This window comes from Ochotona curzoniae, unplaced genomic scaffold (genome assembly GCF_017591425.1).
Source record: "Ochotona curzoniae isolate NIBS_2020 unplaced genomic scaffold, NIBS_Ocur_1.0 contig_21, whole genome shotgun sequence".
Taxonomy (NCBI): domain Eukaryota; kingdom Metazoa; phylum Chordata; class Mammalia; order Lagomorpha; family Ochotonidae; genus Ochotona; species Ochotona curzoniae.
The window spans coordinates 2929298-2954343 of NW_024465322.1; the positions used below are offsets into that span (position 1 = coordinate 2929298).

Consider the following 25046-nt stretch of genomic DNA (forward strand, 5'->3'; position numbering starts at 1 on the left):
GGAGAATGCACTCCTGTTTCCCTGAGCCTGGAGGCCTCACACGTTAGCACTGCTGGGGCGCCCTTCCTCTACATCAAAGCCACCTGTAGCAAGCCAAGCTTCCTCCAGTCTCTCTCCTGCACCAGGAAAGTCTCCCCGTTTCCAAGGACTCAGGTGCTTAGAATGGGACCACCTCGATGAACCAAGATGTTCTTTCCACAGGAAAGAATATTTGCAGGTTGAAAGCTTATGTTTTGCCATCTAAGCAGCATAGACATATGACATAAGTATCTTTGAGAGGCCCCCAATCTTCCTGTCACAACACTCACTGTTTTGGAAAATAGTATTTGAGGACACTGCACTGAAAGGAAACTCGAAAAACAATAGAGAAATGGAGATGGAATAGGACAGAAGGAATTGAGGTGACCACTGGGACCATCTTAATTAGGTAAATCCCACGTGATCTTTGTCTGATAGTTGCAGGCAAACACCTTTAGCAACACCTAATGAAAGAACAGTGATAATGTAATGATCATACTAGAAATCAAACCTCTCTCGCCTTATCATGATTACGAGGAACTTAACGGAAAACTGTAACAGGATAAAAGCAAAGTTGGAAAAGATAAGCAAAACAGATAAAAACAAATCATAGTCCTTGCAGCAAATAGCAGCTTAAAAAAAATAATAAAAAAACAGTAAGCCCGAAATGACTAAAAGAAAAAAAAATAGAGATACATGGCTTATGGAAATAAATAGAATACCTTACTGAGGGGCAGACCTCCATTTTTATGCCAAAAGAATTCTAAATGCATGAAAAACAGAGAATGGAACCGCAAACCATTTTATATTGGCGGACTATAAGCACAGCCATAGTGTTTAGCCCTCGCATAAGGAATCTGAGATTTTGCAAGGTTAATGAACTTGCTCAAAGTCACCCAGACATGAACCACAGAGCATACCCAGAATCTCTCAGGGCCCTTGAGCCAATCCCAAGAACTTACAGTAGGGCTTCGAAAAGTTCCAGGGAAATCCACATGACCCTTTAATTCCATTTCCCCAGGGGCTCATGGACACCCCCCTCATGCTACGTCCCTATGTAACATGGCACTACACAGTCAACAAGCCATAGAGCTGGAGCTGGGATCTGAATCCATTTGATCACATGTTCTAGGTGTGTAACTCCTGCACTCTACTGCTTCAGAAATCATGTGACCACAACTACAAGCTCCCACTGAACCCCCTACCCAGTAGTCCCATTCCCACCCCATGGGGCATTTTCCCCAGCTTCGTGATGAGGGACTCAGGGTGGACCTCCCCAGCTCTCTCATTTGGAGCAGATTCCTCCATATCCATGCCTCACCCGAGGCATATGAAGAAGCAAGTGCTCAGAATCTTCTAGAAAGAAGGTGGTAGCACAAAGAAAGCAGCATAGAGAAATGACATCTTGTGTCAAAACAACTGCTTACTGACAATTCCATGAGCCAGTCAATAACTTTTCATCCTTTATGGAAATAATTGTTAGAGGACCGTTAGATTATTATTTCACTCGTTAGCTCCTGCTCAAGCTATTTTCATTGACAGGTTGCAGAATGCATCATGGGGATAAATGTATGTATTTGTCATTTTTACTTTTGACTCCAAGAAAGATGTGATAAAAACCCTCATAGTTAAATCAAAACCAAGTCAGATTTTTTTTTTTTAAACAGAGACATTTTCAAAGAGAGTGAACAAGTATAGTGTGAGAAATGGAAAAAGTGCTAACTGTACCGAGCTCCTTAGGTAAATGGTTATTATACTTGAGCTGATATAACTCTGGTTCTACGGAAAACTCAGGAACGTGATGATTTATACATTTCCTCTCATTTCATAGAACACACTGTCAGCTCTTCACAGTGGTGCACTGCAAGTACTGTTTTTACTGTATCTTTTAGGTATCTACATAGTTGTATATCCAGACATCGATAGATTCTATTTTCCTATAAATTGGTTACGGTCATCAGCTATAGCTGAATAAGCTCCAGTTTAAAGGGCCATATGTAATACATAGCAGATCATCACCATTTCATTGATATTTAACAACTTGCTGGACATCAGCCGACATTAATGTGAGAGCAAATTGATGAAAGATGGAAGATTCAATCTGAAAAGAAGGTAATTTTTTTCAATATGTTAGATTAATTTTAGAATAGTACAACTGGTATACGGCACCAGTAACCCCGTTCGGCCATAACCCCACTATTTCTAAGTTAGATTTTACACCTTGTTAAAAAAATCTCATTCCATATGACAGCATAACCAAAGGACCATCAAGAGAGAATTGGTGTATCCTTTCCTTGGAATTATTTGCATAATCATTCAAATCAAAATAGGGTCAAGTCTAATCGTCATACTACCCTTGATTTAAAAAAAAAAAACCTCAGTAATGCATGATTTATTCAGTTAACAAACAATTGAAACTTCTTGTAAAGCATATTGCTAGCACAGAGAAGGATAATAAAATAGAAATCTGCTCTAGAGGAAAGTCTCAGTTTGTAATCAGTCACATAAAAAATTTACGGTGGAGTCATTTTCATAATATAGGTATACACATGTTTTTAAATTTCAGCATGGTGATGGGTTGTGATTTTTTAACTACACGAAGAAGGCGCATAAAGCAAAAATCATTTCTTATACCGAGTAAGGGGACTTAGGCCATCAAAAATCAACACTTTTCTGTGTGTGTACTCTCCCGTTCCCACCCCCCATTAAGGCTGTGTGGTGGAAATCCCTCAGGATCGTCCGACTTGAACCTCGTCAAGCAACTGACAGCTGTCAAGTGGTCACTCACCCTCTCTGCCTCGGAATCCTCAGTAGCCAGAAAGGATGTGTTCTTAGACTCAGTGTTATGAATGCAATCCCAGAGAAAATACTTGAGAAAATGATACAGCCAGGCAGAATTTTGTTGTTATGAATGAATTTTATGTGAAGTACAGTGACCCTAATATCATGCCATCCATAAATAAGAGTGGGGTACATCTTCAAACTTCAAATATTGTTTTCTTTATTACAGGTTTCTTTTCTCCATGGAAAACTCCAAAGCCTGTAAGTTGGAATTGTTATGCTTCTTTCTTTGTTTCTAGCTACTATTGCAATCCTGTTAGACAAGACTTGAATTGGGTGGCTTCGGGATTCCCTCTCCCTCTGAGATTAGAAGACGCCCAAAGCACAAGTGCTTCGTGTCCCTTCGTTGTGTTTTGGTCTGACATATAACATCATCTTCCATTTCTACGCAGACAATCCCACCCTTTGTAAAAAAATGTGTACTTTGTAAAAAATGCGTGCAAACACTAGCCCATCTGGTGTAACGAAAATGGTGTAGAAACACTGGTTTTCCTCTTTGGAAATACTACATGGTCCTTCTGATATGGAATTTTTATAAACAATGTAAGTTATAGCCTTGGAGATCTTGACCAGTAAATTAAATCTGATTCACAAGAAATCTAACCCTATATATTTATGTGTATAATATCTACATATCTAATTATGTGTGAGAGTTATATAGGTCTCTGTGTTTGCTCTGTGTATATAAGCCTGGAATGTGAAAATACATATTCTACCAAACCTAGCAATCACTCAGAGTGCTACATGCTGCACCTTCTTCAGCTGTTCCCCTGGATGAAACATCCTAGAGTTTTGATGCCTACATGGCAGACCGGTGGATTTTAGCAATGTTTTTCTAAGGCTAGGTTAGCCAAGTTGGCTTGGTAGTTAGAAGCATTTTATTGGCTACAGGTTGAGACTATTCATTGTCCAAATTGCAGAAGGTGAGACTGATGTTCTGGGATCCCATTTTTTGGTGTTTTACAAAGGTCTAGCCTGCATAGAATGTCCAAAATCTACAGCTGGATTGGCTGTGGTGGCCAAGCAAACACTCTCACCCAGCATGTCCTCAATCAAGAGGGTGTGCACCAACGTGAAACTTAGTTTACCTTGTCCAACTTCTAAATCGTTCCTTCTTTTCGCCACCCAACTTTAATGTGTGTTCTGGGGCTGTGTACGTCTTGATCTAATTTAGCAAGAAACCTTTGCAACCTCATCACAGTGCTACAATTATGCCATCCAGTGATTTCCTTCTGTGTACCACATTTACACAAATTATGTCATTTGGTGTAATTACAGCATTTGCTGTCATTACAGTAATTGCATCCATAGTCAATAATTCCAAAAACAGTTTTATAGAACTCGGTGGACAATTAAACCCATGCATCTTCACCAAAGCTAAGGCTAGGACGAGTAGATCCTAGACCGAGTGAAGACAGAGAACTGCTGATGTAATAATAGCCTCCATGAACCCGCCCAAAATCCTTCAGACCAATGGCGAAACATAAGGCGGTATCATATAAATACTTGAGGTGCAGAACCTGTAAGCCCATTTTCTGGGGTCATATTTTGTTTCCTCTTGCTAACTCTCTGATTTTGAACTAACTGGAAGCCTACATGTAAAACAGAGGTAACACACCCCATCAGATGGTCATTGTGAAGGTTCTAGCTTAAACTGTATTAGGTGCCAAAATAGTGCCTCCATATGCTGAACTTCAAAATGCAAGCTACCATCTCTGTAGAAAACTGCCTTTGGTGCATGAACCCTTAGTTAAGAAGCTAGCATTATGAAATTAGCATTAGAAAACAATTGAAACAAACTCAGCAACCCACGGACTCTCTGCAGAGATGCGCGCGCTCTCCTCTGAAGAGCACTGATGATTTCTCTAGCCAGTAACAAAGTGTTCCTCTGATAAGAACTGGCCTCCTCCTGGTCCTGGGTCACTCCTGGATGCTGTGTGCCCTACTCACTCACATCTTAAGCTGATCCATGGCAAAACAGTCACTTCTGTCTAACGAGCAGTGAGTTCTCAGTCTCTCCAGCTGGAGAGATTCAAGTTCAAGTCTTCAAATATTTAATCCACTCTGATGCGTCTATCTTCCAGCCCTGCCAATCATAGTGATGAGTTTAGCATACCCCAGCTTTTCTACGAATAAAATCGATTCTAGACACGGTGTTTTATGGGTAGAAAAAAACTACCTTATTTATAAGCACTCTGTTCCCTCTGTGCGACCTAGAATCAGAAACTAGGGTTAAATATTATAACCCACGATTATGGATAGATTTTTCTATGTTTTACTTTTCGATGCCTGAATATGGGTGGAGAGGAAGGGTGTATTTTCAGTCTTAGCACTGATATTTCAGTGGTTTTCCTTCATATTGTCCATCATTCCTTCATTCACCAAGACCAGCACAGCTACAAATCTCTCCTAGAAATAGAAAACACTGCAAATCTATTTTTCCTACTCTAGTGAGATATTTACAAATCTCAAGCTAGGTTTGCACATCACTGGGCCAAGAGAAGCCAAATAAGACACCTTGATGACAGATAAACATCTGGCAGGTGATATGCAGTCTGGACAGGCCAGGGATACACTAGATAGAATAAGAGAATCCTTTGGACCTGGGCAAGAGGGCAAGATGAGCTCCAGCAGGTTCCTGAAGATGGAGACAAACACAGAGTGTCCCAGGAAGAAAGCCAGAACTCCAGCAGCCAAGGTGTCTGAGGAATGAGGGAGGAGCTAACAGGACCACCCTTCAGGACTTAGAGTCGGGTTAGCGCTACAATGACCTTCAACCCCAGGACAAGTGGTCTGCTCCATGTCTTCTGGCTCAAAGTCACAAGATAATTCACTTTGGAGGGAACAGGGTCGCAGCTGGCAAGAGCAGGACTGTAACTGTGCCTTCTCTGAGTACAGGGGTTTTCTGCACCCTCCCCACCAGCTTTTGAGAAGCCCTGACGGAGTGATTCCAATGTCGATGAATGTCACAAGGAGAGGTTGTGATTGCTGGGCTCTCAACCAATGCCCCTGAAAGGGTAGCATTTGTCACTCTGCCACAGAGAACTTCCCACACAGAGCCCAAAGCATTATTTGTTCTGCGGTTTCAAGACTGTTTTTCAGAAATGCCAATATTTCACTGGAAGCATATTTGCTCCAGTGCGCATATGTGAACAGTATGTGCACCACAACGGCACGTGTGGGTATCAGACCATCCTCCTCAGGGTGAGGTGTAGGCAAAGAGGGGATGCTACAGCTGCTCAGAGCACAATGCTAATATAGTTACTTTTGGCATTTGGTATCTTGTGTTTAGAAATGCAAGGGAGAAAGTCAAAACTGAAATGCCTGTGTATGTGGTGGCTGAAGTCTGTTAGCAGCCATTTTACCCAGAGGAGACAACCAAAGAAACCCAGAGTGGCTTCTCATGTGAATTTTACTATCAGGTGAATTAAAACTTTTAACTAAGCAGGGGCAAAAGACCCACTGAGCAAATAATGTGCAGAAGCTCTAACCATATTTACCAGCTGTTCCCCTGCAATGTCTTCTAATGCAAACAAGCCCCCTGTTACAATAATAGGCTGTGTCTGATCATCGTGTCTCCCAGAAACTGCCAGACTTCAAACAAGATACTGACCCCTCCCTGCACTTGCAGAAATTATGCTTGACAGGAAGGATTTGGTGTAGATTAGAGATTTTCTGTCCTCATTAAGCTATATAAAGTGTTCCAGTGAAATCTCGGGCAGCAGTCCACACAAACAACAATGTGAAGTCAATTTTATCGAAAGAAGAGTCAGTGACCCGTTTCTTTCCCAATTCACTGGCTCGATCCACACCCTGGACACAGTTCCAGGTGGACAGGGTGAGCCAGAGGGATCTCTGGTCTTCCATCCATAATCACTGGGATGCCTGGTCCCTCACATCCCTGCCAGCTGTAGAATAGTGGCACATGACAGGCAAGTATCTGAGACAAAGCCCTAAGCAGCACCTGTTTGCAGGCAAAGGCAGCACAATGGCTAAGGAACAGACAGTTATGACTCAGTCAAGGTCAGTGTGTTGTGGATATCAGAACTTTCTAGTTAAAAAAAAAAAAATCCCTGTTCTATTCATGATTTCATTCATTCATTCGCTGAACATTTTCCAAGTACAATCTGTGTGTCACTACTGCAGCAATGGGGAAAATGCAGCCCCTGGCTCCCACCGTGACATATCCGACACATGGACAGAACAACTTATTGTTGGTGTGGAGTGTGGGGAGTGGTGCAACAGAAGCGTAGGCGGTGCAGAGGTTGCCATCCAGCGTACCCAGGAGGGGTCAGCTGGATCACAAAAACCTTTCAGGAAAGGAAGTGATTCGTCTGAATCTAGTACCACGTGTACTGAGGAAAGGGATGCAGAGTGGAAAATGGTGACCATGGGAGATAGAAAAAGAGATGAGGAATGTGAGTAATGTATGACAAATCCTAGAGAAGAGGAGAAAACCCGACTACCTTCGTGTAGGAGCAGGATGAGCTTTAGGAAACCCACCGTGCGCCTAGGGAGTGTAGCTTTGATCCTGAGAGCTGGGCTGGGTTAACCTGAGCTGACTACACACACACACCTCAGGCTCCTTCTAAGCAGAGGTCAAGTTGAGTGTGACTGAGGATGGTTGACTCTAGGTGAAGGTGGCACTGTTCATAGATAGTCTCAGGGAAGCCACAAAAAGAATAATATTAGTCACTGCCTCACCTCTTTCACAGTGCTCCAAGTAGAGGGTCAGGTTCAGCTGGGAAGTACCCTTCAGCTCCTTTGTAACTTGGGGTAGCAGTGACAACAGCAGCAGCACTTGAGCGGGGAGATCACTAGACTGGCGCTCTCTGAGCAGCCGTCCTGAATGCCAGGTGGCTGTATCACTGTTTATGTAGACCCTGTAACGCACATGATCAAAGCTACAAACATAGCAGACCGATGGGATATTCAGATGGGTATGTGCAGACTAACGCCTGCTCTAGTAGATTTCATGAAATAAACTGAGACCATCTTGGCAACGGGACAAATGATGCCAGGCATTTCTGGGTACTTCAGACAGATGTTATCTTTATTTTATTTTAAAAAGAGCAGACCCAAGGAAATCACCGGTAAACAGGTAATAGGGTTATTTAAGTTTGTGCTTCTAAATCTGGCATCTTTTTTTTTTTTTTTTTTTTTTTTTGGTAATGATCTGGAGTGCTTTATTGCACGGGTATGGAATCTTTTTGTCTCCCAAAGCATTTATACTGATGTTTCAAACTCTGCAAAGCAAGAAAGACAACTCAAAGGTGACAAGGGGAAATGGCCAGGAAGAACTGACCCCCCCAGTCATTTCCTCTGTTCTCTTTCCCTTTCAGATAACAGAGCGCTGGGAGAATCAAGGCAGTCCCCAGACCAGTCTGTCTGCTCCCGCCATCCCACAGAACCTGCCCTTCCCACCCGCCCTCCACAGGAGCTCCTTCCCCGACTCAACAGAGGCCTTTGACCCACGGAAGCCTGACCCCTATGAGCTGTACGAGAAATCGAGAGCCATTTATGAAAGTAGGCGTAAGTGCAAGCCGCGTTAACACAAGGGTATATGGTGTGGGTTGCTCGTGTCCTGCCAGGCCACAGACTGAGGCTGGGTGATCTGGCATGCTTTTATATCTTGAGATCCAGAGGTATCTCAACAGATGCTCCATCCGATCTCAGCCAAAAGGCCGAGAAGCGATCCTCAACAGGAAGAGCTGACATTGGAATGGCCTGGTTTTCTCCCAGTCCCCCTTCTCAGAGTGTTGATTTTGTTTAAATGACAAACAATGCTTGACTATGTTTATGAGGTAGAATATGTTTTGATACCTACACACGTTGTAAAATAATCAGGTGAGGCTAAGTAAGCATTCTACACAATGATCAGATTAATTTGCACATGTCAAACATTTACTGTTTGTGATAAGGGCATTTTTTAAAATCTCATTTAAACATTTTTTTCAACTATTATGAAATACGTTGCTATTAGGTACTTCAGCTTGTTCTCCTAAGTGGAATTGTAACAACTATTGATAGAGTAAGCTTGATCCATCTTTCCATTGTAAATGTATTTCCTAGTTTTTTGCCCCTAAGCCCTAGAAAAAAAAAATCCAAAACATTAATTTTTTTTTGCCTCTTTTTTTGGTTTGCAACTTCCGCCAAAGTTACCAAAGAAGAGGAAATGTTGGCAGGTTTTAATCTGTTTCATCTTATTTTGAGATTGCAGCTTGTAAGGTCTCTTAGCCCTCTCCCCCCCGCACCCCGCCCATCCCCCAAATGCATTCTTGGAAAGGTTATGGCCCAGAATGAAATGTCCCAACCTAGTCATGGCCGTGACCTCCCCTGGTCTCAAGAACAGTTCAGAGCCAGGTGCCCAGGATTTCATCCTCCAAGTGTCACTGGATACGGTGGTACCCATTGTGTGCTGTTCCTGGAATATCGCCTGTGCGTGCACTTGTCGAGCCTGTCTCAATACTTCCCTAATGACTTTCCATCGCAGGTTATAAATATTAGAAGCCAAAGGCGTTTGATACGACACAGGCGTTTCTGGTGCTCTTATGGGGCATCTTGACATGTGAGAGGACAGGAATCTATCTGGCGAAAGGGTATGCTAGGAACCAGTGAGAAAGGTTTGGTCCCTGGCGTTCCCATTGATGGTGCGCCAGCATTCTGCCAACGTCTCCTTGCCAGCCTTATCATCGGAAACAGGAATGGCAGGCTTTCAATGGTGTGTCGCCTCAGAGGATCTTAATTCTGCTTGCTCCTTTGATGAGCTCAGGGCTTAAGAATCAGCACCCAGCTGGCAAAGAGGGAAGCCAGCATTATACCTTTTCCCATCCACCAAGTCTCTTTTGTGGAAGTAATTTCGGTTGATAAAATAGTTAGGACAGTAGACCATTGAGATATCATTTTTATCCCATTGAATCCCCCATACACACTTTCTGAAAAACTAATGAGCTGTACCAGGGCTATTCTATCTCATCCCTCCCTTTCTGGGTGAACAATGGAAGCATCTTCAGGGGACTGTATCTTCAGACTGCTTTTGTCATGGTAGAATGAGAACAAAGTTGGTAATCTTAGCTTGTGATATGTCAGGGGGTGGAGAGAAACACAGGATATTAGTGTTCATTCAACTGAAAAAAAAAATTGAAGAGACGTCAGCTCAGACTTTAACACCTTTCCTGCTTTCAATTACCAACTATTTATTGTTGTTTCTTTTTTTAAAGATTTCTTTTATTTATTAGAAAGTCCGATATAAAGAGAGGAGGAGAAACAGAGAGGAAGATCTTCCACCCATTGATTCACTCCCCAAGCGGCTACAATGGCCAGTGCTGCACCAATCCAAAGCTAGGAGCCCAGAGCCTCTTCTAGGTCTCCCACATAGGTGCAGGGTCCCAAGGCTTTGGGCTATCCTCAACTGCTCTCCCAGGCTACAAGCAGGGAGCTGGATGGGAATTGGGGCCGCCTGGATTAGAACCAGCTGCTAGGCTACCGTGCCGGGCCCACCAACTGTTTATTGAATACTTGCTTTGTTCTCAGTGTGGTGGAGACACGTACAAAACAATAAGAGAGATTCTGAAGAAAATAAGAAGGATGAGTATAAACCAGCACAGAGGGACTTGTGGAGGTTCCAGCTTAGGAAGTGGAAACACACACTGCCTAATTAAAACAGCATGCTCGACTTTGAGGTTACATTGAGGGAGCAGTAAGAAGGCTGCTTCCTATCTCTTCTCATTTCACCAGTCACTGGCTGCCAGCCGTTTGCAGTTACCCTAACCAATGCAAAGCTTTTGTTCTTTCAGGATAAGGACATGCTGGTATTTAGTGCCAGGTTTCTGTTGACAGTTTTCTGATAGCCGCTGTGTCCTCCTCACTTTCTGAGGCAGGAATTGGCTGTGACCCTCTTTCAACCCTAAAGGTATTTTGATTCTCTTTACCCTGCCCCTACAACCCCTGGTTGGATTCAGGGTCTTGTCATGCTTAACAGACAGAGCCAAACCCATCAACCTTACCTTCCTACAACTCTCACTTCCACTCTTCCTCCCCGTCCGCCTCTGCAGCCTGATGCCCCACCCCACAGTGTCTGTGCCCCGCGGCTGCCGCTGCCATGGTACTCCAAGCTGCCTGCTTCTTGTTCTCACCAGCTCTCTCTGATGGCTCCAAGGTCATGGTCATGCTCTCAGGGTCACAGCTCTCATGATGCACAAGGAGGACAAGCTCCCTTGCCTTCCCATCCTTCTGTTTTCTTTCGCATCATTTCGTGATGCTGGACGGAATACGAAAGAAATACAGAGCTCAGACACAGCATCTCCACCCCTGCAGGTTAAGCAAATCAGAGAGCATGGACTAATGGCTCTAGGTTCTCATCACAGAACATAAGCGTGCCTGCTACAAGCTTTCTGTTTCCAAGTATTAAAAAGTTTCATTCTGTCCCTTGATCTTTCTGAGCAATCCTAAAAGAGAAGGGTTTTTTTTTTTTCTTAATTAATGATCGGAGTTCAGCCTGTTCTTCATCATCTTCCAGCAGGTTTTATTTTTAATGCAATCATAAAATGTGTTCAAACTTTTGTTTAACTTTTGTTTTAATGCAATCGTAAAATGTTCAAACTCGCAGCCATTTTCTTCTTAGTCCTTTGACAAACACATACCGTTTAGGTCTGGTTCTGTGTATTCTGTGCCTCTCCACTCTGATACAGTGGAAAGGAAACCACTGGGTATTTATGGCAGAGAATGCTAACCCAAACTACTTAAATTCAATTCTTGATTTAGTCCTCTGGCATGTGGTGATCTCAAGCTAACCTCTATTAGAGCCACACTTAAGGCTAAAGTGATTCTTTATTTATGCACTTACATTCCTGGGTAGGTTGCAATCACCAAATAAAAAGATGGCCCATGAGCCAGAGTTACAGAATGCCTGTTCCTCCAAGGCTGTCAAGAATGATTTGGAGGGAGGGGTGGGGGGAATCCCAGTGCCTATAAAACTGTATCGCATAATACAATGTTAGTAACAATAAAAAAAAAAAAGAATGATTTGGATTCAAAGCACCAGTCCTGTACAAATGATAGAAATTTATCAAAGGATGTAAATACTGCAGAGACTCCTTTGAGTAGATTATGCTGACATGTTAATGTGCCCGCACAGGACATCTTAATAAAGGCGCATTTATGAGCAAAATGCTCTAATTTTAGATGAACGAAGACAGCCATAGAAGACTAGGCCAGCAGGAAGCAGAATACGACAGGTTCATGCTTCGGAGAGGAAAGTTAGAAACACCCCCTGTCTTGGGAAGATCTCCAGATGAGTTAGGACTGGCTGGAAAAAAGGTCAGGAGTGTCTCCCTGCTCTCCAGGCAGGCAGTGCCTCCTACGTCAGAGCACTGGGCAGAGCTCTCAGAGGCATCCCCTGCAGGGTCCACACCCATCAACGTGGAAAATGCTAAACAGTGTCTGGGGCTCTGCTCAGCTCTTCCCAAGAGAAAAAAAATCAAACCTAGTCGGGGTTCATCAAGCTCACTGGAACCTTCTGTGACACTGGGAGCATAAAAAGACACACATAGCAATACAATACTGAACAGTATAGCCACGACTCTGGGTGACATTGTGCAGCAAAAATGCCTAGGCAATTCTGATAGGGTCTCAACTTCACTCAGCAAAACCAGCATTGAGTCAATGACACTACTAGGTGTCAATGTCTCATTGATTTATCAGTGTTCCCCCGAATTCTCAGTGTTCTCTTTCTGGAGAACTCTGTGCAAAAATATTTTCCCCTCCAACTTAACTCAATATCAGCTTGAACTTACAAGCAGAGAAAAACCATGTGAATAAGTGAAACTTGTATATTTCCATGTCATGACTCAATACTTGACCCTCTGTCATCACCACCAGTTCTGCCACAATCGAGGGAATTCTCCCCAAACTAATCTCTACCAATGACTTTTTAGACAAATGTCACTTTTCTCTTGGTGCATATTCCCTGTGTGGATAATTAACTTCTTGCCATCCGCCTTGTTTAGGATCTCTAAAATTGAAAGCGGATGACCATTTTTTGCAGAATAGGATGGTCCAGGCTAATTTGTCACTTCTCTCTTTTCTGTCATTTTCCTGTAACTCTCATAAAGACTTGAATTTTCTTTGCAGCTGTAAGAAAACTAGCTTAAACGTTTCTCAGTGTGTGTGCTTGCCTTCCTAATGTTGGACCATACATACCATTTCTAACCTTGGGGGGCAGAGGGGTGGGGAGATATTTCTAAGAATTATGACTGTTTTGTCCTTTCTCATCTCCCCAGTCTTTCTCTAGATGTGATGGTACCCCTCCTTCGTTCATGGATGTCTCATACAACAGGAAACTTTTCTTAGTGGCCTGCTTGCCTGGGAGTTTGTGAACAGTAGTCTCACATGCAGGGTCCACTAAGACTGTCATGGTGCGTGGTCTCCTGCAGAACTAGTAATGAATTCCCTCTACTTCCCAAACGTGGCTAAATTGTATGGCTTCCCTTTATTACATGATCTATTCAAGAATCTGAGAGACCTTCAAATGGTTCATAGGAAAGGAGATTAGAAGTTCGTTTTGGTGCATAAAAATCTGTATATGCACAATTCTTTCCATAAAACATATCTTTCACTGACTTTTCAAAGATCTTTCATATATCCAAACATACAGAGAGTGAATAAAAATGTCAGTAATTACTCAAATAACTGTATTTTCTTTCAGTTAATTTATTTGGCTTGTCAAATTATTTGCACAAGTTTTGTCGTTGATTTGAGAATGGTAGCTTGCCTTGACAGCCAAAGTTCCAGCGAAATTTCTCCTACCCAGGACATTGTTCAGTTAGCTTGAAAACAGGCAGTAAAGTTTCATGCAGTTGAGTGCTACGCTGTGGAGTTCTCATCCTCACTACCCAGCAGAAGTGGGTTCAACTGGCAGCAATCACAGAGGTGAAGGGAGTGAACTGCATCTTCCTTCTAACCCTAGGGAAGAATATGCTCAGAAAGTACAGGTGGATGCCTACCTAGCACAATCCTTCATTTTATCACCAGACAAAGAAAATGAGTGTAGTTCATTTGGAATCTTCCAGAATAAAGTTTCAACCATTTGAATAATTTGATTTTAAGGTTGATTTAGGAAGGAGGGCAAGCCTTGATGCTTCTTTGGTCTTTAAGCCAGACTTAACTCTATAGGCTTGACCTGCCCCTTTGGCTCATGTGGGTATTTCCTGGGTTTGCCACACCGCATAACCCTGGATGCTGATACAGAGGGGGTAGATTCAAAACTGAATAAAGAAGAAAAGGCCTTGCTCCCTGAAACTCTTCCCTCTCTGTCTTGTCCCTTAGCTTTAACCCTCGTTGAATTATGACTGACTGAAGCAACTCAAGTGTGCTTTTTTTCCTCTCCACATTGAACCTTGGTTATTATAAATAAACAATTTATGAGGTACAACATGTCCACATTCCTTTGCAGCGGGATATCACTCAAAGGTAGGATCATAAAAGTGTCAGAGATCCGTATGGTGTAACCTGCCTTATGCTGTCACCTCTTTAGAACAGAAATTCCTCTAGGTTGACTTCAGAAAAAAAGTCAGACCATCCATTTTTTTCCTTCTGCAAGTTGGAAGGTGTTAACAACCCATAATACGCAGCGAGTATCACAGTGAGGGTGGCGATCCAAAGAAACCACAGGTCAGTTAAAGATCATAAGGAGAGCCAGGGAGACTTTCAGTAACCCCACCTGAAATGGAATTGCTGGCTGCAGCCGACCAAAAACAGGCGGTTAAATCTCACATCCATGGCTTTTATTCCACTCCCTTGCTGTTCAGTGCCCATTACCAAACTTTGTTTATTCTAGTAATGCAGATGCAATGCACATGCAATGCTGTTTACAAATAGATGGTTGCATGTCGAAATGCTTGGATTTTTTTTTATAATTATCTTTCCTTGTTACTAGTAAATAAAGATTATACTTTGTGCCATGCTAGAGTGGAGACATTTGGAGAGATGGGCTGGCATAGGAATAGTATCCTTGGCAGCAAGACTCTGGAGAGCTGCTCCCAAAAGGTCATACCCATCCGCAGTGCTCTCAGAACCAGAGCTCAGAAGCCCTATGCAGATCTTGATGGAATCTTCTTGGACTCCGGACGTGCCTTTGTGTGTCATTGCACACCTGATAGAATCCCATTGAAAATAGCAGAAAGTTTAAGGAAGAATTTTTTTTGATAAAGGCATACTCGCTGGGATGGGTGTTTGACCTTGCAGTTAAAAGTGCACCATGCCATGTCTGAGTCCCTGAGTCTGAGTCCTAGCTTCCGCTCCCAGGGTCAGCTTCCTGCCAGTGCAGACCCTAAAGCCAGCAGTTGATGGTTTCAGTGGTAGGGGTCTTAAGGATTGTGTTCTCCATTCCTGATTCAAGCCTGGCTCAGCCTCAGTTGAAGTAGATACTTGAAGAGTAAGCTAATAGATGAAAGCTCTCTGACTCTCTTGTCCACCTGCTCACTCACTCCTTCTCCCTCTCAATTTATAAAAATAAAATTATCAATTTAAAAAAGAAAAAATCTCATGACTGCAATAGATGCAGTAAACAACTAAATGATGGTGAAAAACCACCATGCCTTTCCCATGAAAATCCTCACCTTGGTCCAATTCTCTTAGACACAGCTGCTACCCAATGGCCTTGATGAAAGTCCCTCAACCCCGAGGATGTGTTCCCAAGAGCACCATTGTGTCTTAATGAGATACTAAAATAATATGATATGGAAATGTTAAGACATTTTTCACCAATATTAGACTCAAAATAAGAAAAAGTTTTATATTTTTTAAATGGCTTTGACTTTAAAACGAAGGCTCATTTTCTGTACCCTTTTCCCAAGAGGGGAAAAAAAGCATTATCTGTATCTCAGTGAGATTTATCTGATGTATATATTTCTATTACTTATATTATGATTTATGTATAAAAAGATTGCCTTTCTGCTCATTTCTCATGCATTATGTCAGGCCTCACCTATGATATATTGATGAAGGCAATCAATAAATCCAGTTGTGCTTTGTTTATCATCTTCAAAAATGTACATTTTAACTAATGATGCAGTAAGCCAAGTTTGAATTGTTAGTTGGCAAGTACCTCCAAATGAGACGATGGTAATCTAAAATGCCATTTTATACCCAATGAAAAGATATTTGTCCATCTAAGGCAGTTGCACTACTCATCTAATTCTTCTTTTTAGTAACAGTTCTATTAGAAAATCAAGTTTTCCTTACTGTAAAACACAGCTTACTAGCTAGGAATGGGCATTATGCCTTTTTGATGCGTGAAGAACAAGCAAGCTCAATGCCAAAGTGATCCAGTTTTGATCTTATTTTAAGTTTTAAAATTCAGTAATTAGATACTCATTTTTCTCATAGCTGTTTGCATGGCTGCATTGTATTATTAAAATTACATCTTCCTAATCAAAATCAGGGACTCACATGATCATTTATTCTAGCTTTCTGCTTTTTTTTTTTTTGGCTTTACTTTTTATTTCAAAATAGTTTTAAATGTACAAAAGACAAATTGTTGAGCTCCTCTCTGCTTTGTTAAATCTTTTAAGTTGCCTCCTCTTGGAATTTCTTGCATGATTCAAAAGATAAGCACCAAGATAGCTTTTATTCTATTAAGTTCAGAAGAATAAAAATATTCTGGTAGAAATCCTTCAGCTTACCTCTGATCTTTCTCTTTTTTATTTCTTGACTGGAGTTTTTTTGTGCCTGGATCTTCTGCCCATCTTCTATTAAACCCAACTGTGTGCTTCAGGGAGCATATGGACAGAACTGTGGAGACACAGGAGGGACTTCTGAAAATGCTCAGCAAAAATAAGACATAGAAGTCAGTCTGGCATTTATCCATGGCAAGACTAACATGCAGCAAAGACAAGTTTTACTCAATTACATCATAACTCTAAAGTTGACAACAAAACGGATCCAAAGATACACTATTCTAAGTGGCTTATTTATTTACTTTTTTTTTTTCTAAAAGTGACACTGAGGAGTTTTCTGAGGAGAGAGATACCCCATGAGGAGAGAGATTGCCCATGTAGGGCCCTAATCTTGCCATCTGTGAAACAGAGGGCTCTTCAAGGTGTCTCGCAACTCTGTCACTCTGTCCCCCCGCTGTGATGTGGGAGTAAGACAGTGGACGCGGAAGGCAGAATGAAGAAGAGGGGAAATGTATGCCGTTTTCTCTATGTTCAGCTGTTTCAGACACAGACATGGTAAAAAAAAAAATCTGTGTGTCTCGAACATGTCCAGTCAGAATCAATGGGAAGTTTGTCAGTTGAACTTAGATGTTCATCCGGTACACTCCCATGTACATCAATACTTTCAGTATACAGGATGTAATTAGATACTTCCAGGTCCTGGAGCTCTAAGCTTTGGAGAATCCTACCATTTTAATGTGTCTTATACTCATGTTTCATTAATTGTCATGTGGTTTCCCGTAGCCAGTTGCATCACGATTCTCATGAAGGATCTCCCTTGTGAAAACAAACAAGCTGTATTACTTACACACATCGTCAGCAACCTTAATAATGGGAAATGTCAAAAAGAATTGGACAGGTATACATACATCAGCACGAGATCAATTAAATATTCCACTTTTCATCTTCGTGTCTTATGATGCAATGTGAGAACAGGACTTCAAAGGTCTCTATTTACTGCGTACTTATCTTTGATTGACTTAATCTCAAGCATGCATTTTTAAAATGGGAATCAAAGTTGAGAAATATTTGGAAATAGTGATCTGTTGTCCACGCTGACCGAAAAGAGTATAGATCTTTCTGTTTTGAGTACATGTGAAAGAGACATATTTATATGCACACTCACACAGAAAACAGAGCAAATATGTCCTCTGATTTCCAAGACTCTTGGGGGAAGAACATCACTAAACATGAAGCACAGGATTGGGGTGGGGGAGTTATAATCGCAACCAAAAAAAAAAAAAATGCCGTAAATGAATTTCAACTTTAATTCCCCATTTTCCCATCCAGAACAAGTGCCACCCAGGACCAGTTTTCGAATGGATTCCTCTGGCAAGTATCCCTCAGCACCCGCAGTTCTGTGAACTAAACATCTTCCATCTGTGTAACGAGTCATTCTTCCAAGTTCTCTCGGTGTTTTAGTATGTAGTCACTGTGTGAATCTTAATCACCTACATGAGCATGCGTTCAAGGTGGAGAGCAAGTCTGTTCAGGAAAGACCCCAGTGCCTCCCAGTTTAAGATAAGGAGTCTTACCCCTGCATGTCTTCAATATAATGACTTCATGAATAGCTAGATCAAAAACCAAGTGTTAAGGAAAGCAACCAACCTGGCAAGTTTTGCACTGTCCCATAGAATCACCACAAACTACATATAGCTCCTGGGCACTTGAAATGTCACCACTCGAGGTGTAGATTTGCTTTAAGACATGTGCTAAGACCACAGTGGATGTCAACAACTTAGTATAAAAAAGAAGAAAGTATATCTCATTAATTATTTCAGGGTAATTTGTGTCAAAATAATATTTTGAACATATTTTTACAATATACTATAGAAATTTGTTTGACTTTGTTTACTTGGCCTTACAGTATTTTAAGTTTTTTTTTTTATGTAGCTTACCTTTTCTTTATTTTGGACAATAACAGGCGAGATGAATAGAAATGAGAAGCTAAAGCACCTCCAGGGACTTGCAATTTAGATGCTTGCGAAAGAACTTATTAGAATATTTGCCAATGCAGAGTGAAATTATTTTTCAAACTAAGTAAATACCTTTATTAACTTACTTTTTCTTAAAAGCGGGCATATTGTAAATGCTGTATTTCAACTCGCATAAACTATCATAATTTCAAATCTAAGAGCTTTCAGTAATAGCCAATTGGTTTACATAAAGGGACAAAGAATTTCACATTAACCATTAGGTAATTCGTATTGGGCAGTTTGGGGTTAAACTGAAATGTTTAACAAGATGGTAGAAGGAAATGAACAGGAAATGAAGAAAGAAAGAGAAGATTCAGATTTTTCACCGAAAGAGTTAGTAATGGAAGTGCTTTGAACAGCTGGTTAAACCACTGAATGGAAAACCAGAGCAATGAAACAACGGCTGAAAAAGCGTGTTTCATGACAGTATGACTTCAGTTCTGTGGGCTCCCAGCACACAGCTCCAGAGTGTTTCCCTGGTGACCGCCCGTTATCCATCCCAGCATGTCCTGACACCCCTTGCAGAATATACGTGCCTGAGATCATTTCATTCTGTAAGTTTCTTTTTATGGATATGTAGAAAATGTGAAAATATTGCTTAGCATTCTGTCCTCCAATCATGTCTGAGGTTTTCGTTTAGCTTGGTCTGAATGGTTTAAAGCATGATTATGATTATATACTGACTGTAAAATCCTTGTAATGTTAAAAATATCTTATACCCAGGGAGAAAATTGGACCCGGTAATTACAATTGCAAAATGAAATCAAGATTTAATTTGGAACTCTGAATCTCAGCCTAGTGGCCACAAGGAGCACATTCCATGAAAACCTCCGCTCCTGACTGTACTTAATATAAGAAGAAAAGAGGAAAGAAAAAAGCCACCTAACAGTTTATCTTGATATATAATGTTTCTTAAAGGTTCTTTGTCAAATTCTGTGACATAAATCTTTTACTCAGATGTATGGTCATCATTACAAGATGTATTACTACAATTCTTTGCGTAATTTTAGGTAGAGACGCAAAACTAATGGTCCGGAGATCCTAAGTTGCATACTTTGAAAAGTGCTAACTCCGTAGTCGGATAATGTTGTAGTTTGTTGGTTCTGATCCGTGCTTGAGTGTCTTAAGGCAGCTACATCCAAGAAACACGAGCTTAGCAGTTCTGATGGGCTGTCCATTATGTGACAAAACCAACTGGAAAAGAGAATTTCTACCATCACCCAGGATGAAGTCACTGAAAAACAATAGAATCTCTGGCCAGGAACCAGGTTGGCAATTCAATCCGAAGAGCCAAGGCATGAAATACAACAGAAACCCATTCAAAAGGAGGTTGTTCCTTGTTTAGGATCCAAAACAAAAAGGGAACATCTGCTGCAGCATGTGAAACACAAAAGTCAATCAAAATGAGGAAGGAGACCAAGGCCTTTCAGCTCAGTCGTTAGGAGTTCATGAGCAGCCTTAAGGCGTACACTAATGCCAAGAAGGCGGAAGTGAGAGGAACAGGAGTGACTTGGAGAAGGAATGAAGGCTCTGCTGAAAGCCGCTCTTCCTAGGGCGAGATCCGAGTGAGTAACCAAGGCAAACTTCAGGATGAGCTTATTTACAGGCCCAGAGCGAACAGACTTCTGCAGCGAGACAGGCCTGCCTCGCCAAAAAAGATAAAGAGAATGGGTTCTTTTCGAGGAAATACGTTTGAGCCGATTTCTCTGGTAGCATTAGCTCTGAGCAATAGATGCAGTTTAATTCCTGTCTTACTCATTCTGTGCAAACCCAAACTGCAGATGTGTTTAACAGTCTCCTTTGAAACCTGATACCATGCCCATACTTCCTGCCCAGATCTCTTCACAAGGAAAAGCTAGAAATAGTAGTGATAATAATAATAGTAGAAATAAATGCTCTTTCTGGCAGAAGAAATTGAATAAATGCATTTTCTCTGCCAAGCTGTGATAATAAGTCAGAGTGCTTATGTTTTAATGAAAATATGAAAGGGGATTCAGGTTACCAAAATTTATTTGACATGTTTATGGCAGCACCCCATGCGGCAAAATAATTCTTAAAATGTCAATCTTTACATTTCTAAAGATTGAACCCATTTGTAAAACTTAACAGTTGGTGTTCTGTCAAGGAGCTTTGCCCTTACTACTGAGTGCAAAGCTCTGTCTTTCAAAACCAAATCTGAGGGTGCTATGACACATGAAACACCCTGGAATCCTAGCACACATTAAGAAGCAGCTTTTGCAATGCCTCTTCTCCTTATTAGAGAGTTTGTCCTGATGTCTGGGTGTGGTCACCATTTGCTACTTTTTAAAATATTGGCTGTGGCAGTATTGATGTGAATTTGAGATAAGTTAAACTTATCAATGCCATCGCAGTAACTTTTCCAGTGTGCATGCCAAACTTTTATCTGGAGAGTGTCATGGAATGACTTCTTTCCCAATGCCTGAGCATCCTGGGACTCATCTTTTAAAGAAGAAGCAAGTTTGGCCGTGGCTGCCCATTTGGCATCAACATCCAGAGAAATGTTCTGTCTCCCCTTGGCTCATTTCTTCATCACTACCACCACTTCTTCTCAAGCTGCACCAAGCAGCCCCTAGGAGTGCCCTAACAACTCTGCAAATAAATAAAGGAATAAAATAACAAAGGCGAGAGAAGACCAAGAAACAGCATAGAATTCACACCCAAGTAGAAAATCAGAGGGGTTGGGTGATGTCCAGAAGGCAGCCACCAAGCCCTCTTCATCCAACAACCTTGCAGACTCTGCAAATTAATTATAAACAGGAGAGCAGAGTGCTGATTGTTAACTTCTGCCCCAAAGCCTGAAGCTCTCAGCCCTGGAATCTCTCCACTTCAAGTTCTTGCGTTAATAAGGGAAGAAACAAGCTTGGAGCAAAGATTGACACCTGTCCAAGGGCCAGAAGAACAATTCCGGGGCGAGGTCAGAAACATCATACTCCTTCAAGAGAGCTAACAAGGCAAAGAGAAAGAATAATGCCTCCTCAGCTTTGTGCGTATAATTTTAGTTATTGTGTAAATCCAGTCTCAAAGGAAAAGGAGAAACAAGAAACCAAAGGAAAAAATTATCTTTCCGTAAGCTCTTATTTTATTTCTTGAAAAAAAGAATTGCAACCTCAAGGCACAATTTATCACCTAAATTTTCTTCCAGTTGACTATTTCTCTGAAGCCCCCATGCCCTGCAGCCCCCTCTGCATCTGTGTTCAAAATTAACAAAGAAATAAAAACTCACGTCTTGTGGTCACACTTCTCTAAAGGGGCTGTCTGTGTGCTCATGGGCCGGGAAGTTGGGCATCTCCGCCTGGAGGAAGGAAAGGACCAAGACCAAGCAGTGGCCGCATCTTACCCTGTGTCCAGAGCAACAATCAGGGGGTCACAAATGTCATCAAAGTGCACAGAAAGTATAGGAGTAGAAGGGTGTGTGTCTTGCTCGCAGCTCCATTCTTCGCAGTAACATAACCTTCACTAGCTGAACTCCAGAATTTTCTCCTAAAAGAAAAAAAAAATCTGACTCAACAATTAAAAAAAAAAAAAAGCTAATTTCCAAGTCCCTGGAACTATTGCCATATGTTAGCATTTCCCTCAGATAAAAGCTTCACTTTGCAGATAAAATGGGAAAAATCACAAAGTAAGCTCCTGTTAGATTTCCTTGTGTGATAAATGTGAACACGGAAGTCCAAGGGGAGATAACCAGAATATGAGTGGATGGCTCAGAGTATCATTTTAGGCGTCAGAACTAAATCATCTTTTCTGTTCATTGCTCTTTTTTGCATAGAATTCAGTCTAGGGTCCTCCAAACTTGACTTAGAAAACCACCATGATCAATTCCATCATCATCAACTTTCAGAAGTTTGAACAGTGATATTATCTGTTGTTGCCCGTCTCCCCTTGCCCTTCTTCCTTCCTTGGAAGGAGCACAGGTGCCTGCCATGGTCATGTGGAGCTGCCCCCCACGTGCCTCCTGACTCCCAAAAGTTTGGCACACACCCTAATGTGGGATTTCACAGTAGAAGACAGAGTTCAAAAGCCAGATGTGTCTTGTGGAGTACAGGATGAAGTTTTCCCTTCCCTTTATCACCTAACTCTAATGAACTATTTAACAGGAACTGAATTCTTCTAGTTCTGTCATCTTTCTAACAAGAATGATGGTACAGTTTCTAATGCAATGACTGAGGGATATGGAAGTGTCATTGGTTACTGAGAGAGTTGCATTATTCGTTGAATGGAAAAGGCCTTGGTTGCACATACATTTGGTTATGAAAGAGTGGGAATGAGCACTGAGTCTTGCACTATTTATCCATACATGTGTACTTAGGTGCCTGACTCAGCTTTGTTAAAGAGAGCACCCACTACCCGTCCCTGGCTCATACTGCAGGAGTGAATGGTGAGTAGCCAGAGGCACTGAGCACCAAGGCAGTCAAGGCTTGCTACCCACTGGATCATTCAGAGTCCCACTTCCTGCAGAGCCTGGTCAGGTCCACCTGACCACCACTCAAGGAGTGTCTCTCTACTTAGTCACTGTATGCCCAAATGGCTCATTGTTTTGAAGATTTTTGTTTGTTTGTTTTTTGAGAACTCTCCTCCTCTAAAACCCTGTCCTAGCTCCCAAAACTTGCCCTGTTTAAGCAAGAGAAATTTTACTCAGTACTTAAACTTCTATCAGTTCTAACATCTCCTTTAAGCTATGAAGGCCTGGAAATCATAAACACCTGTTCAATGAAGAATGGCATCAAAGACACTCTCCCAACCATATTGACTTCCTCAGGGGACCTAAAAGTTCACACGATTGTCATCATTGAGGTGCTTCCCTCTGAGGAGATGCTTGGGACCAGAAGCAAGAGAGAAATATAAATCACACTCTCCTTTAAAACTCAAATGCTTTCTTACCGCTTTAATTTATTCTATGGCTGAAAAAAAATGTCACCCAGGAGAGTTTCCTAACCGACTTTCAAAGCACATTTTTGTTCTCTTGACTTCAGAGTCCTCAGATCCTTGGACACACTAATGAAGTCAATAGTAGTTGGTTAATGTCTTCCACTTGCTTAAATGCCGAGAGGTCAGAGTTCTTAGGGAAGAATGGATGTCTACCATAGATTATGAAGCATCTATAGTGACTTGCCCAATAATGAACACTGCACTTAAATCCCAACAAGGAAGCCCTGGAATCTCAATTTTCTAATTTTTATGCTTCTAAAAGAGACAATGACACAAGTACACAAACTCCCAAGCCACATGCACCGAGTCATAAACAGAGACTAGGTAATATAAACTAAGTGGTTGTGGCATTTTTACCGTCCAGTCTTCCTCACTTCGGAAATGAAGCTTCTAGGCAAGGAGATTACCCCTGGACCAACAGCCAAGCTTCTCGAGGACCATCTGAAGGCTATCAGAAAAGTAGAGAATTAGAGAAGGAGCCATTTTTTCACTTAGGGAATGCGTGTGTTCTTTCTACCCATGGTAAGATGCAGGTCATGCCTTTGGCTGCTGTGATTCCAGGGACAATCTTGTGTTTTCCTCCCACACTTTTTGTACCCTCTATGCTGCCATTGACTCTAACGGCTCTGTCATGAATCCCATCCACAAAACTGACACATCATCGGTGTATTCAGCTCCTTAGGGGGTGGGGTACAGGCAGGGGCCATCACTTACTGGGCTCTCCTTTGTGCCAGGTCCAGATTATAAGGAACTGGATGTTCACCTTCGGAGGATGGAGTCTGGATTTGGCTTCAGAATCCTTGGAGGAGATGAGCCCGGTCAGCCCGTAAGTACAACTCTCTTTATTTCCCTTTTTGGGGTTATCTATATGGGACACAATAGGAAAATGTTTGAGGTCTCATTCATAAAAGTCTGAAGTTTCTTTTTGCTTCTTGATCTCTTTAAAGAGAAATTCACAGCATGCAAGTGTCCCCACGGTTAATATTCCGTCATCAGTCATGCTCATGGAGGAACATTTGCTCTTTCTCTGAATGGGTTGGGTTCCTCGTGAGTCTCTGCATCGTTTAACTGTATTGGACCCGTGGTCTCTCTGGGTGACAGCCTAAGTTTTCTCATTTGCTAGGTGGATATTGCAAACCTGTTCTCTCATACACTAATCCTTTTCCAATATTTGTTTGTTTTTATTGGAAAGGCAGATGAAATTTACAGAGAAGGAGAGACAGAGAGAAAGATCTTTCATCTGCTGTTTCAGTATCCAAATAGCTGCAACGGGTGCAACTGAGCCCATCTGAAGCCAGGGGCCACTTTTCCAGGTTTCCCACATGGATGTAGGACCCCAAAGACTTGGACTATCCTCCACTGTTTTCCCAGCCCGCAAGCAGGGAGCTGGATGGAAAGTAGAGCAGCCAGGACACAAACTGGTGCCCATATGGGATGCCAGCACTTGCAGGGAGAGGATTAGCTAACTGAGCCATTGCACCAGGCTTTATAGAGTAGCCTAAGAACCAAAGCAGAGAACACAAAGTCCTTGATCTTGAGCCTGGATCAT

General features: G+C 41.9%; 1 protein-coding gene across 1 annotated transcript in view; it reads left to right on the top strand.

Moving 5' to 3' along the window:
* MAGI2 (membrane associated guanylate kinase, WW and PDZ domain containing 2) overlaps positions 1-25046 on the top strand; it is a 783782-nt gene that overhangs the window by 664147 nt on the left and 94589 nt on the right. Inside the window, exons 11-14 of the mRNA XM_040971367.1 lie at positions 3029-3060; positions 8202-8391; positions 17865-17906; positions 24232-24323. Coding sequence (XP_040827301.1) covers positions 3029-3060; positions 8202-8391; positions 17865-17906; positions 24232-24323 — 356 coding nt within the window. The remainder of the gene's footprint in view (positions 1-3028; positions 3061-8201; positions 8392-17864; positions 17907-24231; positions 24324-25046) is intronic.